At 29.5% G+C, this 14,678-nt stretch overlaps 2 protein-coding genes across 3 annotated transcripts; one reads left to right on the top strand and one right to left on the bottom strand.

The window, feature by feature from the left end:
- Window positions 1–4,993: 4,993 nt before the first annotated feature.
- LOC119673880 (splicing factor 3B subunit 4-like) lies at window positions 4,994–5,514 on the top strand. 2 transcript variants are annotated; one of them, XM_038084982.1, is made up of 3 exons: window positions 4,994–5,091; window positions 5,151–5,234; window positions 5,301–5,514. In XM_038084982.1, the coding sequence occupies exons 1-3, from the start codon at window positions 5,058–5,060 to the stop codon at window positions 5,459–5,461; spliced, it is 279 nt and encodes a 92-aa protein (XP_037940910.1). In that variant the 5' UTR covers window positions 4,994–5,057; the 3' UTR covers window positions 5,462–5,514. The 2 variants fall into 2 exon arrangements, with proteins under 2 accessions (XP_037940910.1, XP_037940909.1); XM_038084981.1 differs by having other exon boundaries at window positions 5,148–5,234.
- Window positions 5,515–10,850: 5,336 nt separating this feature from the next.
- Window positions 10,851–13,690, bottom strand: LOC119681661 (NAD-dependent protein deacetylase Sirt2). The gene is made up of 4 exons (XM_038094919.1): window positions 13,480–13,690; window positions 12,167–12,264; window positions 12,004–12,100; window positions 10,851–11,944 (listed from the first exon to the last, which is right to left on the bottom strand). Exons 1-4 carry the CDS (start codon window positions 13,541–13,543, stop codon window positions 10,881–10,883), a joined length of 1,323 nt encoding a protein of 440 aa, XP_037950847.1. The 5' UTR covers window positions 13,544–13,690; the 3' UTR covers window positions 10,851–10,880.
- Between the last annotated feature and the right edge of the window lie 988 nt (window positions 13,691–14,678).

The following is a 14,678-nucleotide window of genomic DNA, read 5'->3' as shown; positions in this document are numbered from 1 at the left end:
TAGGCTGACGTCATTTTTGGTGTTTAAACTGGTTCCTAAATAAACAAAGTCTTTCACAACTTCGAACTTATAATTGTCAACAGTAACGTAGGTCCCAAGACGCTCAGGAGTTTTTTTTTGTTGACAGAAAGTACTTTGTTTTGTCCTCATTTACCACAAGACCCATTTGCTTTGCTTGTTTTTCTAAGTTGGAAAATGCCGCACTGACGACGCGGGTGTTCAGACCAATGATATCAATATCGTCGGCATACGCAAGCAGCATTACTCTTAATCCATCAAGAAAGGAAAATCAGAGATTGTAAAACGGTTCTTAATTAGCCCCTCTCTTCCCTTGTTTACACCACTGCGTAGGTACTCGCATTATATTATATTGCATTATCGATGAATATAGTTGATCTCATTTGATTCTTCTTCTTCTTCTTCTTAAGTTAGTGCTATTACGCACTTTTACTCTATAATGGCTGGGGGGCTTATCTCTACCCCACACTTGGCTTTAACTAGGCTAAGAAGTCATATCATTTATTTGTCTTTTAGTTGATGACGGACCTTAAATCAGCATATCTTCCTGAGAGTTCAGAAGTGGACTTGAGGATTGTTAGGGCAGGGTTAATTAGCGTATCAACTTTAGTGAATAATTTTAGAGCTCTTTCTCTGATATATTTTTTCAATGAGTCAATCCTAAGATCTCTATGTATGTCTGTTGATCTAATATACCATGGAATCTTAAACAGTTTTCTGTGGGTAGATTTTAGATAAAATATAAATAAAATAAACAATCATAGTAGTCTATATAAGCCGTATAAACCGAATAAATTATATTATAAAAACTTAGAATAAACAAAAGATCTAAGTAAGCAACAAAATATTTTAAAGCATATCAACAAAATTCTACAAATTGCTGAACAGCCTATGTAATAGCAAGTATAAAACTGCTTAAGCTCTCATCTTGTCGATGTTATGTCCTTAAATAAATGCGTACATAATGCATGATTATCCTTGGAAAATTCTAAACGTTTAATAACATAGCAAAACATTTTTATTGACACAAATTGCTGTCCTCATGTCTCATGCCTACTCCTCTAGTTGCAGAATCTCTCTTACTGTTGCCGTTTTCAATACTTTTGTCGCTAATGTTGTTGCTGATGTTGTTGCTGGTGTTGTTGCTGGTGTTGTTGCTGATGTTGTTGCTGATGTTGTTGCTGTTGGTTTTGTAGCTATTTCACTATTCAGCATGTGTTGCTAACAATCATGTATGTGTTTTGTCCTTATATATGCTTTTGCTCTATTTAATTTTTTATTTATTTTTTATTTTGTTTTCCTTTATATTAGAAACATAATAAAATATTCATAAAGATTTCTTTCACGCTTCGGCATGTTTCAAAATCCCATATTTTACAATAAGACCTATAAAATTGCCACTCAGAGATATAAAGTATGCTATTAGGCGCTGAAATTGGAAATTTAGTTTCATTCAAAAAATGCAAAAGGTTCAAATAATGAAATAAAATGATAAAAATAAAAGGGAATTATTATCTAAACGAAAACAAATCGGATTTTTTTTAACAACCATAAGAGGCAACAATATAATCTCAACTATTAAAATGTAATATTTACACAAATAAATTAACAATAGATTTACAATATAGAAACCCTTTAAGGGATTTCTTTTTTATTATTGTTATTCTAACAGTTGTAATGTAAAGATGATTGCTTTAATACTAAGCAGATTTGTAATTTAAATAAAATTAAATATTTTTATATTCTTATATTATATATTCATATTTGGTTTAAACATTTTTGATTTACAATACCTAAAGTGTTTCTCTGAAATAGGATTATTGAATAAAGGATAAAATATTTTTAATATAGGAGCATGTAGGTATATATTTGTAAGCTCAAACGTACATTTTTGTACTCAAAACTTACATACATAGTATATATTTTGTGATAGATAATTCTATTACAAGATATTGAAATCGGATTACTCACAATAGAAAATAACATCACAACAAAAAAACTCTTAAAAATAGTTAAAGGTAATTAATAACAAATCAATAAAAATATATAATAGTTATCCTAATACTCAATATTTTCTAATGTATAGAGATAGAGAATACATATGTTCTTTCTTCGTTTCTTCGACTACATACATATAAACACCTTAACAAAGTCCATTTCATGGTCCTGAATTGCCAGCACTGCTTTAGTAACATGCAATAAATAGAATAAAGAGAAATAGAATTATTCACCATAGAATATAGTGGTCATGAATTGCCAGCACTGCTTTAGTAACATGCAATAAATAGAATAAAGAGAAATATAATTATTCACCATAGAATACAGTGGTCCTGAATTGCCAGCACTGCTTTAGTAACATGCAATAAAGAGAATAAAGAGAAATAGAATTATTCACCATAGAATATTACTATTGTTAGTGGATGTGGGACTGCAACCGTCGGATCTATTGTGTCCCACTTTGTGTTTAGAGTAGCTCTCTAAGTCCTGTTGCGTCAATATAAAGTAGTATAGAACCTACTTTACAGAATTTTATTGCCTTTGATTGGTTAATCCAATCTGACCATAAGCACAGTTCAACACTGAACTTCGCCTTGTTCTCTTATTCGACATCCAAAAGTTCTTATAAACTGTAAATAGTTTTTTAGTTCTTTAGTTAGTTCGTAACTTTCTGACTAAAATTTGTAATATTATATGATAATTTTATTTATAATAAAAACTTTGTAATTTTAATAATAAATAAATAATTTTATATATAATAATTTTTATAATAAAAAAAAATAAAATAAATAAAAAAAAAATATTATTTTAAAATAAATTCTTATGTTATGTTGAGCCTTTTCCGAGTTTAGTGCATCTGGGCACTTTTACTCTGTGATGGCTGGGAGGTTTCTGTAAAGTCCCACCCATCTCACTTACTAATTTGAGTATTCCTCATCATCTTCGTGAATATACAATGATTGATCTAAGATCTGCGTACCGTCCAGTGCGGTTAGTGATTACTCTGAGATTAGATAGTGCTAAGTAGAACAACCTGTCGGTTTTCGCTTCAGTTTAGCTTCAGAGCTCTTATGTATTTTTTATGTATTTTTTAACAAGATCTATTCTAAGGTCTCTTAGCATGTCGTTCGTGCGGACGTACCATGGCACTTTGAAAAGCCTTAGGAGAGCCTGACTTTGAGCAACTTATAGCTTTTGGATAGTAGAGTCAGCAGTTTTGTAAAATGTTTCTTATAGACACTCAAATATCCAACAGTTTTATATCTGAAGGAGGTTTGTTACCTCTACTCTCCTTGCGTAAATCAAGATACGGAGAGTCTACCACTAATATCGACCTCCGGAGAATAGTTTTTCTTCGCTGTCCATATATACGTAATCTAACACCGCGCTATCTATCGATGGATTGAAGGCTCCATATAATTCCAAATTCTGGTACTTGCAAATACATTTACGCTACACCTAAGATTTAAATTGAAAAGACTTCGAAATATATGTGAATTCTCTCATGGAATTAGTATTAACTATCAGTTGGTATGCTACTGTGTTAGAATGTTAACTGTATAGAAACTAATTATATTAAAATAAGAAATTAAAATTAAATTAAAAAAATTATATTATATATCTGTTCTCAAAAACCTCCGTGTGAATTGGAATTAAATCTATTGGCTCCTTTACAGAAGCAAAATTCTCTGTCCTCTGTCAGTTTCCACTTACGCGTTTCATCTGGGAACTACCCAGACTCATCAGAGTGGTATGAAAATGTGAAGCATTCGTCATATGTCATTTATATTTAAATAATTACTTACTAATTGTACAAGTTTAAATAATATTATAAAAGCCAACTAAAACGTTATGCACACACAATAAAGAAATAATCTTTAAAGAAATAATTTTTGTAAAAATAATATGCAGTTAACTGATAAAAATCTGTACTATTATATATATATATGTATGTATTACAGTTTATTTGTTACAAAATATATTTTGTTTACGTGATGTGATTATATTAATCAGATAAGGTTTTCACAAGCACAAGCATTTCATATGACTCATGCTGTTTTACATTGGTGAACCTAGTGTAACTTTTTCAATCGAGATTCAATTTTAGTGCAATTTTCATTTTCGATTGGTAAATTTGTTTAACACTCAAAATTTATGTATAACACTCGGAGCGTTATAAATGCTCTAGACATTTTGCCCGATATTTTGTCACACACCAAGCTACTCGTAGTAAAACTCAAGTAAAACACAAGTAAAACACAAGTAAAACACAAGTAAAACACAAGTAAAACGCAAGTAAAGTACAAACTGAGAGCGTAACACAAATAAAGTGCTAAATTACGCTTTTTACACAGATTTTCATGGAACAGTGTTGTGTAAAGTCTAGTGACAACACTAGTGCTACGCAAATAAACAATACAAAAATTTAAATTCAAACCAAAACAGCTGATTCACACATTAATAGAAACTTACTTGAAATTTCGACAGGGATGTTACGCTCTTAGATACGCTCATTTAATCGAAAATTTACTGCTGGAAAGCACTTGCGTATACACAGTGTTACTCAAAGTTACTATGATTAGCTCGTGGAATAGACCTACCTATTATAAGTGTTGTCAGCTGTATATATGAAACAGACCTATTATAAGTAAATTCGAATAAAAATAAATTCGAACACATGATTGGCAAGAAGTTACAAGTCATTGTACTGCAACCACAAAATAGAGCAGTTTGACATTATCGTGGTAAGATCATATGAACTTTATAGATGTCCCAAAATAAGAAATATATTTTCTTTAATAATTTCTCCCCGTTACTCTTACGTTTACATCGTTTGAAAGTGAAAAGTATTCTTTGATAAGATCAACACAACCCGCAGTTTTAAAAAATAAAATCGCTTTACAACACTGTTCGATAATGTCATGCTTGTTTTCTCAATAAACTGAAAAAGTTTTCAATTTCTTTACGCCATTGACTTTGGTAATTGCTAGACAATAATTGATTTGAAAGTTTTGTCTTGATTTTTTAACTAATTTTTGAAAATGTCATACAGTGATTTTGAGGAGAAACCAAATAGTAAGTTTATAAAACAAATTTATGAGCATTTTTTGGAAATTTTTTTTGTAATTTAGTAGAGAATACAATATATGTCGGTAATATTGATTTCAATGTATCTGAAGAATTACTTTGGAAAATATTTATCGATGCCGGTCCCATAGGTTAGTACACAAAAATATATATTATAGAAAAATATATATTATATATCGTCTTATGCTTGTTTTCAGTAAACATTAACTTGCCTAAGGACAGTGATAATAAACGGCACAAAGGTTATGGTTTCGTGGAGTATGATTCTAAAGAGGGTGCAGAGTATGCCTTAAAAATCTATAAAGGGGTAAAATTGAATGGGAGGAAGATACATATAAATAAACCAACAAAACATTAAAAGAACGCCCTGGCAAAGTTATACAATAAAGAGTTTTCTTAAAAAATATTTATCCCGTTTAAATCTAATTAATGTTAATAAAATACTTAAAATTTATTTTAATTATTACATAAATTGCTGTATGTTTAAAATGAGTTTAAAAATTTGATAGAAGGCAGAAGTACAATAATAAAATTATTGTAATTACAACCCGGTTTTAGTCGTCTTTTGCGCACTTTTCTTTTGTCTTTTGAAATTTCAAAAGTTAGAAAGATATTCACCACTCTCCTTGATATTACGTTATTCAAGAAACAATATATGATAGCCATCACTAATAAGATAATAGATAATAATAGATGCAATAAGAAATTTCGTATTATTACCACAAAGAAGACGCCTCATATCAAGCCACCCTACGATCAGTAGTAACTCCCGCTGCAAAAATGTGTTAACGGTTAAAAAGAGAATTTGCAAAACAAATGATTTGTCAGTTAGAAAAAGGGTAAAAGATATGTGATAGATATCAAGTATCTATCAAATAATTACAAGTCCATTTATTCTTGTTTCAAGATAATTATGCCAATCCACTCATAGTGGATACTAGTGCTTACTAGTATTAAATTATGATAGTAGTGATCCTAAATTTTCAATTGTTAGTGTTAAAATATTTATTCTTTTTTCCTATAATGATAAAATTCAAAGGTGATGAAATAAAAGCCTAACACCAATTATCCACTTACTGATTAGAACTATTTAGTATGGTCACAGACCGGGCAAATAAAGGCAATTCCATTGCCAGAAATTAATTGAATAAGAGTGTTGGTAAGTGATTTCATATAAAATGCTGAATTGACTATATTACTGATTTCCTTTCAGCCATGTCATGTCACAAATAATGAATGAAAGAACATATATTTATATATAGTTCTTTGATTAAATTTGGACGTTCTAAACAAGCTTAATAGACTTCAACCTCCTTTGGCTACAAACCTATATTAACCAAATGTTTTCGGTGATACTTTAACTTAGGTGTATCGTCTATATCGTTGTATTTGTATTTCCTTTTTTTCAATGCTTATATAGTTATATAAACTAGCGTTAAACACCCCTGGCAGCTCCGTCATAATCGGAAAAAACGTCCTCAAGCTATTCGATATCAAACATGCTGATTTTTTGTTCTGTGATTTCTTCCAACTTATGTTAAAAAAAGATAATTTAATAATTCTATTAAACCTTACTGATACAAATTTTTACAATATAGTTGTACTGACTTATGATGATGATATTGACATTTCTAATCAAAACAAAGGTATCTTAACTACAACATTTTTCTTCCACATCCTTCGCCCCCTCCTTACCCCCCTAAATTTCCACCCCCTTCCCTACCCATGTATTCGTCTTGTGTTTCCTTTCATGTTTATCTGCTTACAGGTCCCGGCGGGTTACAACAACTACAACTACAACATATTCAACTTAAAAAAACAAACAATAGATATTGAAAAAATGAGAATTAAACAAATTATTTCTGCTAACAAACAAATCTATTGAGCATATAAGGCCTCACGCGACTGTGGGCAATTATAAGTTCCAAGTCACCAAAAATGGCAGGAACTTGGATATTTAATGAAGAATTATTGTGTCTAATAGATGTTGATAACAGAGCAAACTCTCGACAAATAAAAACCATACTCTACAAGTTTCTTATCAGACAAGTCCTATTTTATGATACAGATTCATGGATGAAATGGCATTAAAAGCTTTTAAAACATAAATTCTTCTTAAGAACCATGCTTCACTTTACGTTGGCAAGACCATGAGCTTTATAATGATACTGTCACGTTATTGGGTTGAGCAAAACGTGTGATTTGAAGACAATACTATGATTAGAATGTTAAGCACCTTTCTTGCGACATACGATAGCAAAAATTATAACATTCACATTTCTGATGGAAGTTGAAGAACAACTTAGTAGTACCAACTCCAGACAGCAAGCAACTAATCGAGTTGAGGGGGGACGGCTAATTAATGGTGACTAGTGCGTTATCAATCTGCAATTTACAACTATGCACATAAGTAAGTAAGATCAGAATCTAATTGAAAATATTCCTACTTACCAAAATACCATTATTATTCTACGTGGAGGAGCTATCAGCAGTGTCAGATAACACCTTCCAACTCTTTTTCCTACTCTATTAAAATATGAAATATATAAAATTGTTTGTAAAACCATTGAATTTATCACTTTCTAACTTTAAATACTATTAAATCGTTAGTGTGGATGTCTTTCTGCGCCTTACGTTTTCCACAAACTTTTGCTAAATATATGTAGTGCACAGCTTACATATATAAATACATTCCTTTCACTTCTGCTTTACTGTATTTATTGTGCCTCATTGAGTTTTGTTCATCTGGACATTTCTCAGAAATCTACCATTTCTGTACGGCATTTAAGACTACACATCATCCTTCTGCTTCATATACTGCACACGTGTGGAAATCAAAATATTTTCCTATGGATGATTGAAAAACATTATTGAATGAAGAGCCTAATTTAATTCAATTTTCGTTTTCTTTATTTTCTTAGCTGAATATTAAAGCAACCACTGAACTCTATTAGAAATCTTATTAGGTTCTTATAGTCAAAATTGTTAATCAACTGTATTGCTATTTTCCATATTACTATTTCGATTAGATTAGATTTGATTTTAGCGAGTATATATATATCATATAGAATATATCAAATGCTATATATAGTTACATATATATGTATATTATAAATATATATATTCAAACATATACATATATGTACAGTCAAACTTCCATAACCCGGACTTCTATAACTTGTACTTCTATAACTTGAACTCTCATAACTCGAATTTTCTATAACTCGAACTAAATAGAGTGCAACATTGAATCGTTAAACGTTAAGCTTTTACATAAAATACAATATATTATTTAATAATATTAATGTTTAATTTTTAAATGAAATTTGTGCAATTTTCCATAATTCAGTTATGGGGACATATGCAGGGTGATGTTTCGAGAAAACTCAAAACAATGAATTTTCGAAAATAACTCGAAAACGGTGCGCAGGAAAAAAATCGAATTTTACAGAAAATTTCCCTATAAGAAATATAGGTCTCGTCATTGACAATTTTTAGCTATAAACTAGTGTAATCGAATAGATAATAAGAATATTGGAAAACACAAATGAAGAATCGAAAATACGATAATATTTATAGAAGCTCCTTCCACTGTGAAAGAATGTGAACAATGAGTTATAGATAAACTCATAACTTTAATAAAACAAAATGGTTTTATTATACAATAATATAAAAATATCTTTCACTTCTATATAGTTAGTCTTCACGGATTCATAGTCACTTTTCGTATGCTAAGACACATAGCCTTGGGACCAATTGCTTATAAGTTCAGAAAAAGGTATGTGCTTATGTATACTTAGTAACATAATTAATGGTTAGTGTAACTCTTTTCTCTCAGACAATTTTGAAGTCATTATAATGGGCACTAGATGTCTTCAAATGGGATTATTGACAGTTTTATCAGTACGCTTCTATTTAACACAATCTAACAAGTTAGACAAAAATTACAGGTAGTGATATTAGTTTATTAGTAAATCATGCGTAACTTCTATATTTAGCTTTAAGCTGTATGAAGTTGTATTGAAGATTTTTTTATGCACATCTTCGTTCTATTTAAATCCCATAATTTTGTATAATCCAACTTAATCACTCTACATACAAATTTAAAAAAAAACGTTCCCTCTTAAGATCTTATTTACTCCTTCGACTCATCTATAATATGTTAAAACAATCCCATTTTCATTAATGGGATTGTTTTAGCAGTCTTTAGAATGACATTTTCCTTGTGGATTCTATCATATCCTTGATTTTGTTGTAATCCGAAATCATGTGCACACAAGATTGGCTTGTGACATATAACATGCTGCCAAATTCCTTATAGAAAGTTAAATATATATATAGTATATTGACCATTCTTATGCTGTGTGAATTATAGATAAATCTTCAACAAAATCTTATGAACATCAGCTCATGATATCCGATTTTCCGGAAATTAAAAATAAAACGAATTGGATTGAGGATATTTAATTGTTTAGTAAAAGAAGTAAAGAATAATTAATATATAATGAATATAATAAATATAATAAAAATATATTTTATTAATGTTTTGCATAATCAAAAAATCTGAGTAATTCGAAAAACTTTAATTAAAAAAATAAATATTGATAATGACATGGATAGGACTCATTTTGAAAGCTCTAATCCATTTATTAATTGTCGACTTGTCTCGACATTATCTGCTTATGTAGTCATTTTTTGCACGTGGTCTTTAAACTCGCCAAGTGGCTCCGGGACTTAGATTCAACCGTTCTTGAAACTCTAAACGGTCATGATAATGTGTCGCATCAATGTTCTCACTATTGAAAATCAAAGAAAAACAAATCCACATTCTAAATTCTCAGATCAAAAAAAAAATATACTTTACAATTTCTCAAGTGGTATCAAATCGTGACTCATTTAAAAATTGAGCGATTTAGAACAGCACTAAAAATTGGCAGATCAGTGGAAAGTCAATAGTTAATGTTACAAAAAATATTATCTCGAATAGCATGTCATTTAAATTACGAATACTTTCTGATTAGAGGATATTTTATCTAAAAAATCACAGCATAGTTAACTTTATATTAAGTATTATTATTATTTTATATAAAGTGTACAAAAACTGTATAATCTATACTATATAGTAGAAAGTTAATATCTGAACAGATCAATTTTGAAATATCTTATTAGATTAAATAAATCTAAGTTCGATTTACTTATTATTTATTACTAGTAATGTATCATAGTGCCCCAAAAATCATTATAGCTCATTAAAATTTACCTGCTGTCATATAGTCAAGTAGAACGTCATATACTCAGCACAAATACAAACATTTACAAGAGTTTGAATGCTACCATCCTGCTACACTTTAATTAGTCCGACCGGAATATTTTCAATTGACGAATTAACCACAGCAACTTCATCAAGAGTGGTTGCATGGACTAGTTTTAAAACAATTAAATCGTTACCAATACATGTCACCATAGGAATAACCTCTATAGCTTACAATGGTTTTGAGAATGAAAATCAATACAAGAGCTTTTAATATTGTCATGATTTCTACTTTTTAAATCTAAAAAAATAAATCAAAAACCACTTTACCTGTTAAGATTCAATTAATCAGTTAAATTAGCTCAATAAATAATTATCAATTTCACACATAAAATTTATTTAGTTGCATGTACTATTTGCACACTGTTTATATATTACAATTTAAAAGGTTAAAATTATAAATATTAATTAAGAAAATAAATATAACATATTTCTATATATATTTAATATATATTGCACGAATTACTTATAATTTAGCCTCATCAACTACAGTTTTTTTTTTATTCTTAACACTAGGGCTAACCTGCTTGCGACTAGGGCTGGAGTCATTAGTGCTTTTAGAAATTTTATCAATATCTTCACTTTCCTCATTTTTATCAACGTCTTCTGTTACAGTTATTTTTTTATTCTTAACTCTAGAGCTAGCCTGCTTGCTAGTGCAAGGCTCTTCAGTGCTTTCAGCACTTATGTCAGTATCTTCAATTTTTTTAATTTTGTCAATATTTTCTTTTTCAGTTTTAGCTTCATTCTTTAAACGTTGGTGCTCAGTTTGAATTAGTTTACGCAATTCTTTACCCCAGCCCAAACCATCAGCTAATGCAAACGCACCATCATCACAGTCACCAATATAAGCTATATCCCTTGTATTCTTCTTGCTGTCAAAATTCAAACTCGGTCCACCACTAAACCAACTTAACCTGTCGTTATTCTGACCCACTTTAGTGCGATTAATCAGCAAACGCACGCAATCAGATTTTGCATGATCAACAAGCATTGCAAATGGTTGCACTTCTAATGATGTACCCATTATAATCAGCAAGTCACATTTTTTGAAATCCTTCTCTGGTAGTGCATAGAAATCTGCTGGTAAATTTTCACCAAAAAACACAATGTCAGGCTTCACAACGCCATTGCAAACGCTACATGTTGGCACATTATCAGCAAATATCTGATCTTTCATCCATTCCATAGTATATAGTTTACTACATTCCAAACAGTGATTTGTGTGAAATGTACCATGCGCCTCCACCAACTTCTCGCCAGGTATACCTGCGATGCGTTCCAAAGTGTCAATATTTTGTGTGTAATGTCTAAGCAATAAGCCTTTCTCATGTAGTAGACGCACAAAGTAATGTGATGGTGTTGGATTGAAAGTGCCCGGATATAATTCTTTAGCTAAGGCAAAGAATGGTTGGGGATTTTCATTGAAATAATCTAACTCAAATATAGCTGTAGGATATGGTAAATTGTATTTTTTCAAATTATCATAGAGACCAGATCCAGGTGAACGAAAATCTGGTATGCCAGCAGCTGTAAATATAATTTATATTATGTTTCATTATATTTTCTTTTAAGCATATAAAACTTACATGTGGAGATACCAGCTCCTACCATTGTCACAATATTCTTGAAGCCTTTATGTTTCCAGTGTTTTATTAAACCATCAAAAGACAATTCATGAATTACCTAAACAAAATATACAAATATAAATTTATTTATATTAAAATTATGTATTTTAAATAAATATCCAACCTTGTTGACTCCACTGCTTTCATCAACGGAATCATCTCCAGTGGAAAACAAATGTAGCGCAGAAAAAAATTTACTCATCGAGTCCATAATTTTGTCAGCTAAAAATGTTTAAAAGTAAAATATTAAAATGAGAATGATAATGAGAAACTGTGATTGCTGTTTTAAAATTTAAGTTTAAAATATATTCTGGGGCAACGAAGTATACCGCGTACGTTCACATTGACAAAATGACAATGACAAACTGAAATAAATGTATGGAAAATACTGTACTCACTTCGCCATTTTCAAATTTTCAATGTTTGTTTCCAATATATTTTGGCATTTCTTTACCAATTCTAAGACCGTAAAAAAATCTACTACATTAAGACATTTACAGAGTTACACAAAAAAATAATCACCACTTCTAAGGAGATCGACTTAAACGAGATTAACTTTTGTATGGGAAATCTGGCATTAAAAATTAGATTGAAACTAAATTAAAACAAGATTAGTAATTTCATCTCGATGTATACTTTAATCTACTTTTATGCTCACAATGTAAACGCAGTAAAAACAGATTAAATTAGCAAATTAGCGGTACAATACGATATGCAATCTTTATAATTATTACGATCCTTATAATTATTATTACAATATATGGGACGCAATACGGTACACTACGGCTTACGATCCTTGTAATTATAAGGATCCTTTTAATCGATATACGATATATGAGATTGTACTGCGGTACAGTACAGTACAGCTGTAGTTTACGATGTGAAATCTTACGGCAATAATACCGTATTCAAAGCAATTGATTACAATAATATATGTTTTATATAGTTTATGTTTATGTACAGTTTTAATATAAGTACACACATATATTAATAAATACATATTTACTTTATATACAAAAAATATATTAATATTATAAAACAAATAAAGAAAAAGACATTTATCCATTTATATGAATAAATAAAATAATATTGTTATAATACACAACAAACATTGCCAGTACCGTATCGTACGGCATCATACATCCCGCTTGACTATAACGTAAACTAAAAACGTACGAGATTACATCGTACAGTAATCCGTCTATACAGTACAGAAGCTTCGACACACTTTTCACTTTTTACGATATTTAAGCATACTGTATGAATAACCTGACAATCGTTAAATTAATCAAAGGCACAAACCAAAAATTTTAATATTTGACACAAAAAAATTTTATTCACTTTATGTGCCTGCACTTGTCTTTATATTAAATGTACTTGTTTATATTTCATTTAATTTAATACATAAATAAAAACTATATATATATAATTAACAACCTTTGTCCTCCTTCTTTGGTTTGTTTTTTCTATCCGAGCCTGATGGCGCTTCGTCGTCACTCATTTTTGCGGTAATTAAACTTCTTCGTAAAATGAAATTAATTACTCCATATAACCCGTATTTATTAAAATAATTTTGCCGAAACGTTCCCGTTTTTAAATATTATAAAAATAAAATTTTTATTAATAAAACGCAGCCAACCAATTACGTTGCAACTGTCAAATGTAAACACAATTGACAACCATAAAAGCAAATGTCAAAGATTATTAAGATTGCCAGATTATTTAAGAAAAAAATATTGACAGTGACAAAAATTTTAACATAATCGACAATTAATCAATATATATTATACAACTCCGTTATCATGATAACGTTAGCCCACGCGATATTTATGCTGATGGGGTGCCGCCATTTTTTGACACAGCACTGTCGAGTTATTATGCTTTAAAGCTATAAATATATAGATTGGCTATACCAACACAAGTTACTCGGAAAACTTCCGGAAACCATAACCGTGTCCAAAAAATTATGAAAGAAAATATTTTTATTTTACATATGTTGTCTTATCACAAACTAATGAACCGTAATATTTACTTATTTTTCTAGATTTTATTTTTTAGTATAGCTACAATCTGTATTTATTTACCAATTTAATACTATAAATTTATTATTGTTTAATGAAGGCAAATTTAAATTTAAAATTAAAATTAATTTGCTTATTATAAACATTTAATTATTTTTAAAAACTGCGGTAAGCCATGTGTTAGTTAGAATAAATTGATGGTAAATTGAGAGAAATAGTAAATTATGTTGGTATGGCAGCGAATGTTGGTATTTACCAAAATTTCGTGTAGGATAAATTAAATAAAAATTAGATAAATGAGGTCTTACCATTATGAAAAATTTTAAAAGATGTTTAATATATAAACATATTTGAAATGAAAAATAATTTTTAATCAAAAATAATATATAAGTGCAATAAATAAATAAATAAATTTTTACATAAACGCAGTGGAAAAATTCCTTAGGAAATTTCAGTTTACTTTATCTCAATTTAATCGAACTCGCACACAGCCTAAATGATATATTTTTACGAAATCCTAAATATTATTTAAAATAATTTATTCAGTTCTAAATTTTATATAATTTTTATGCAAACCATTTTATAATATTAAGGACGTGTGCGAGTTAGGCTAAG

The sequence above is a fragment of the Teleopsis dalmanni genome, chromosome 2, assembly GCF_002237135.1.
Source record: "Teleopsis dalmanni isolate 2A chromosome 2, ASM223713v2, whole genome shotgun sequence".
NCBI lineage: Eukaryota > Metazoa > Arthropoda > Insecta > Diptera > Diopsidae > Teleopsis > Teleopsis dalmanni.
The sequence above is the reverse complement of the archived record's forward strand: the minus strand, read 5'-3'. Positions and strand labels throughout refer to the sequence as shown.

Coding starts and splice junctions, on each gene's coding strand:
- LOC119673880 (XM_038084981.1), top strand. CDS start 5,058: ATGTCATACAGTGATTTTGAGGAGAAACCAAATA. Junction 5,092..5,147: donor TTTTGAGGAGAAACCAAATA/GTAAGTTTATAA, acceptor TTTGTAATTTAG/TAGAGAATACAATATATGTC. Junction 5,235..5,300: donor TATCGATGCCGGTCCCATAG/GTTAGTACACAA, acceptor GCTTGTTTTCAG/TAAACATTAACTTGCCTAAG.
- LOC119681661 (XM_038094919.1), bottom strand. CDS start 13,543: ATGAGTGACGACGAAGCGCCATCAGGCTCGGATAGAAAAAACAAACCA. Junction 12,101..12,166: donor AAAGCAGTGGAGTCAACAAG/GTTGGATATTTA, acceptor TATTTTGTTTAG/GTAATTCATGAATTGTCTTT. Junction 11,945..12,003: donor AGGAGCTGGTATCTCCACAT/GTAAGTTTTATA, acceptor TTATATTTACAG/CTGCTGGCATACCAGATTTT.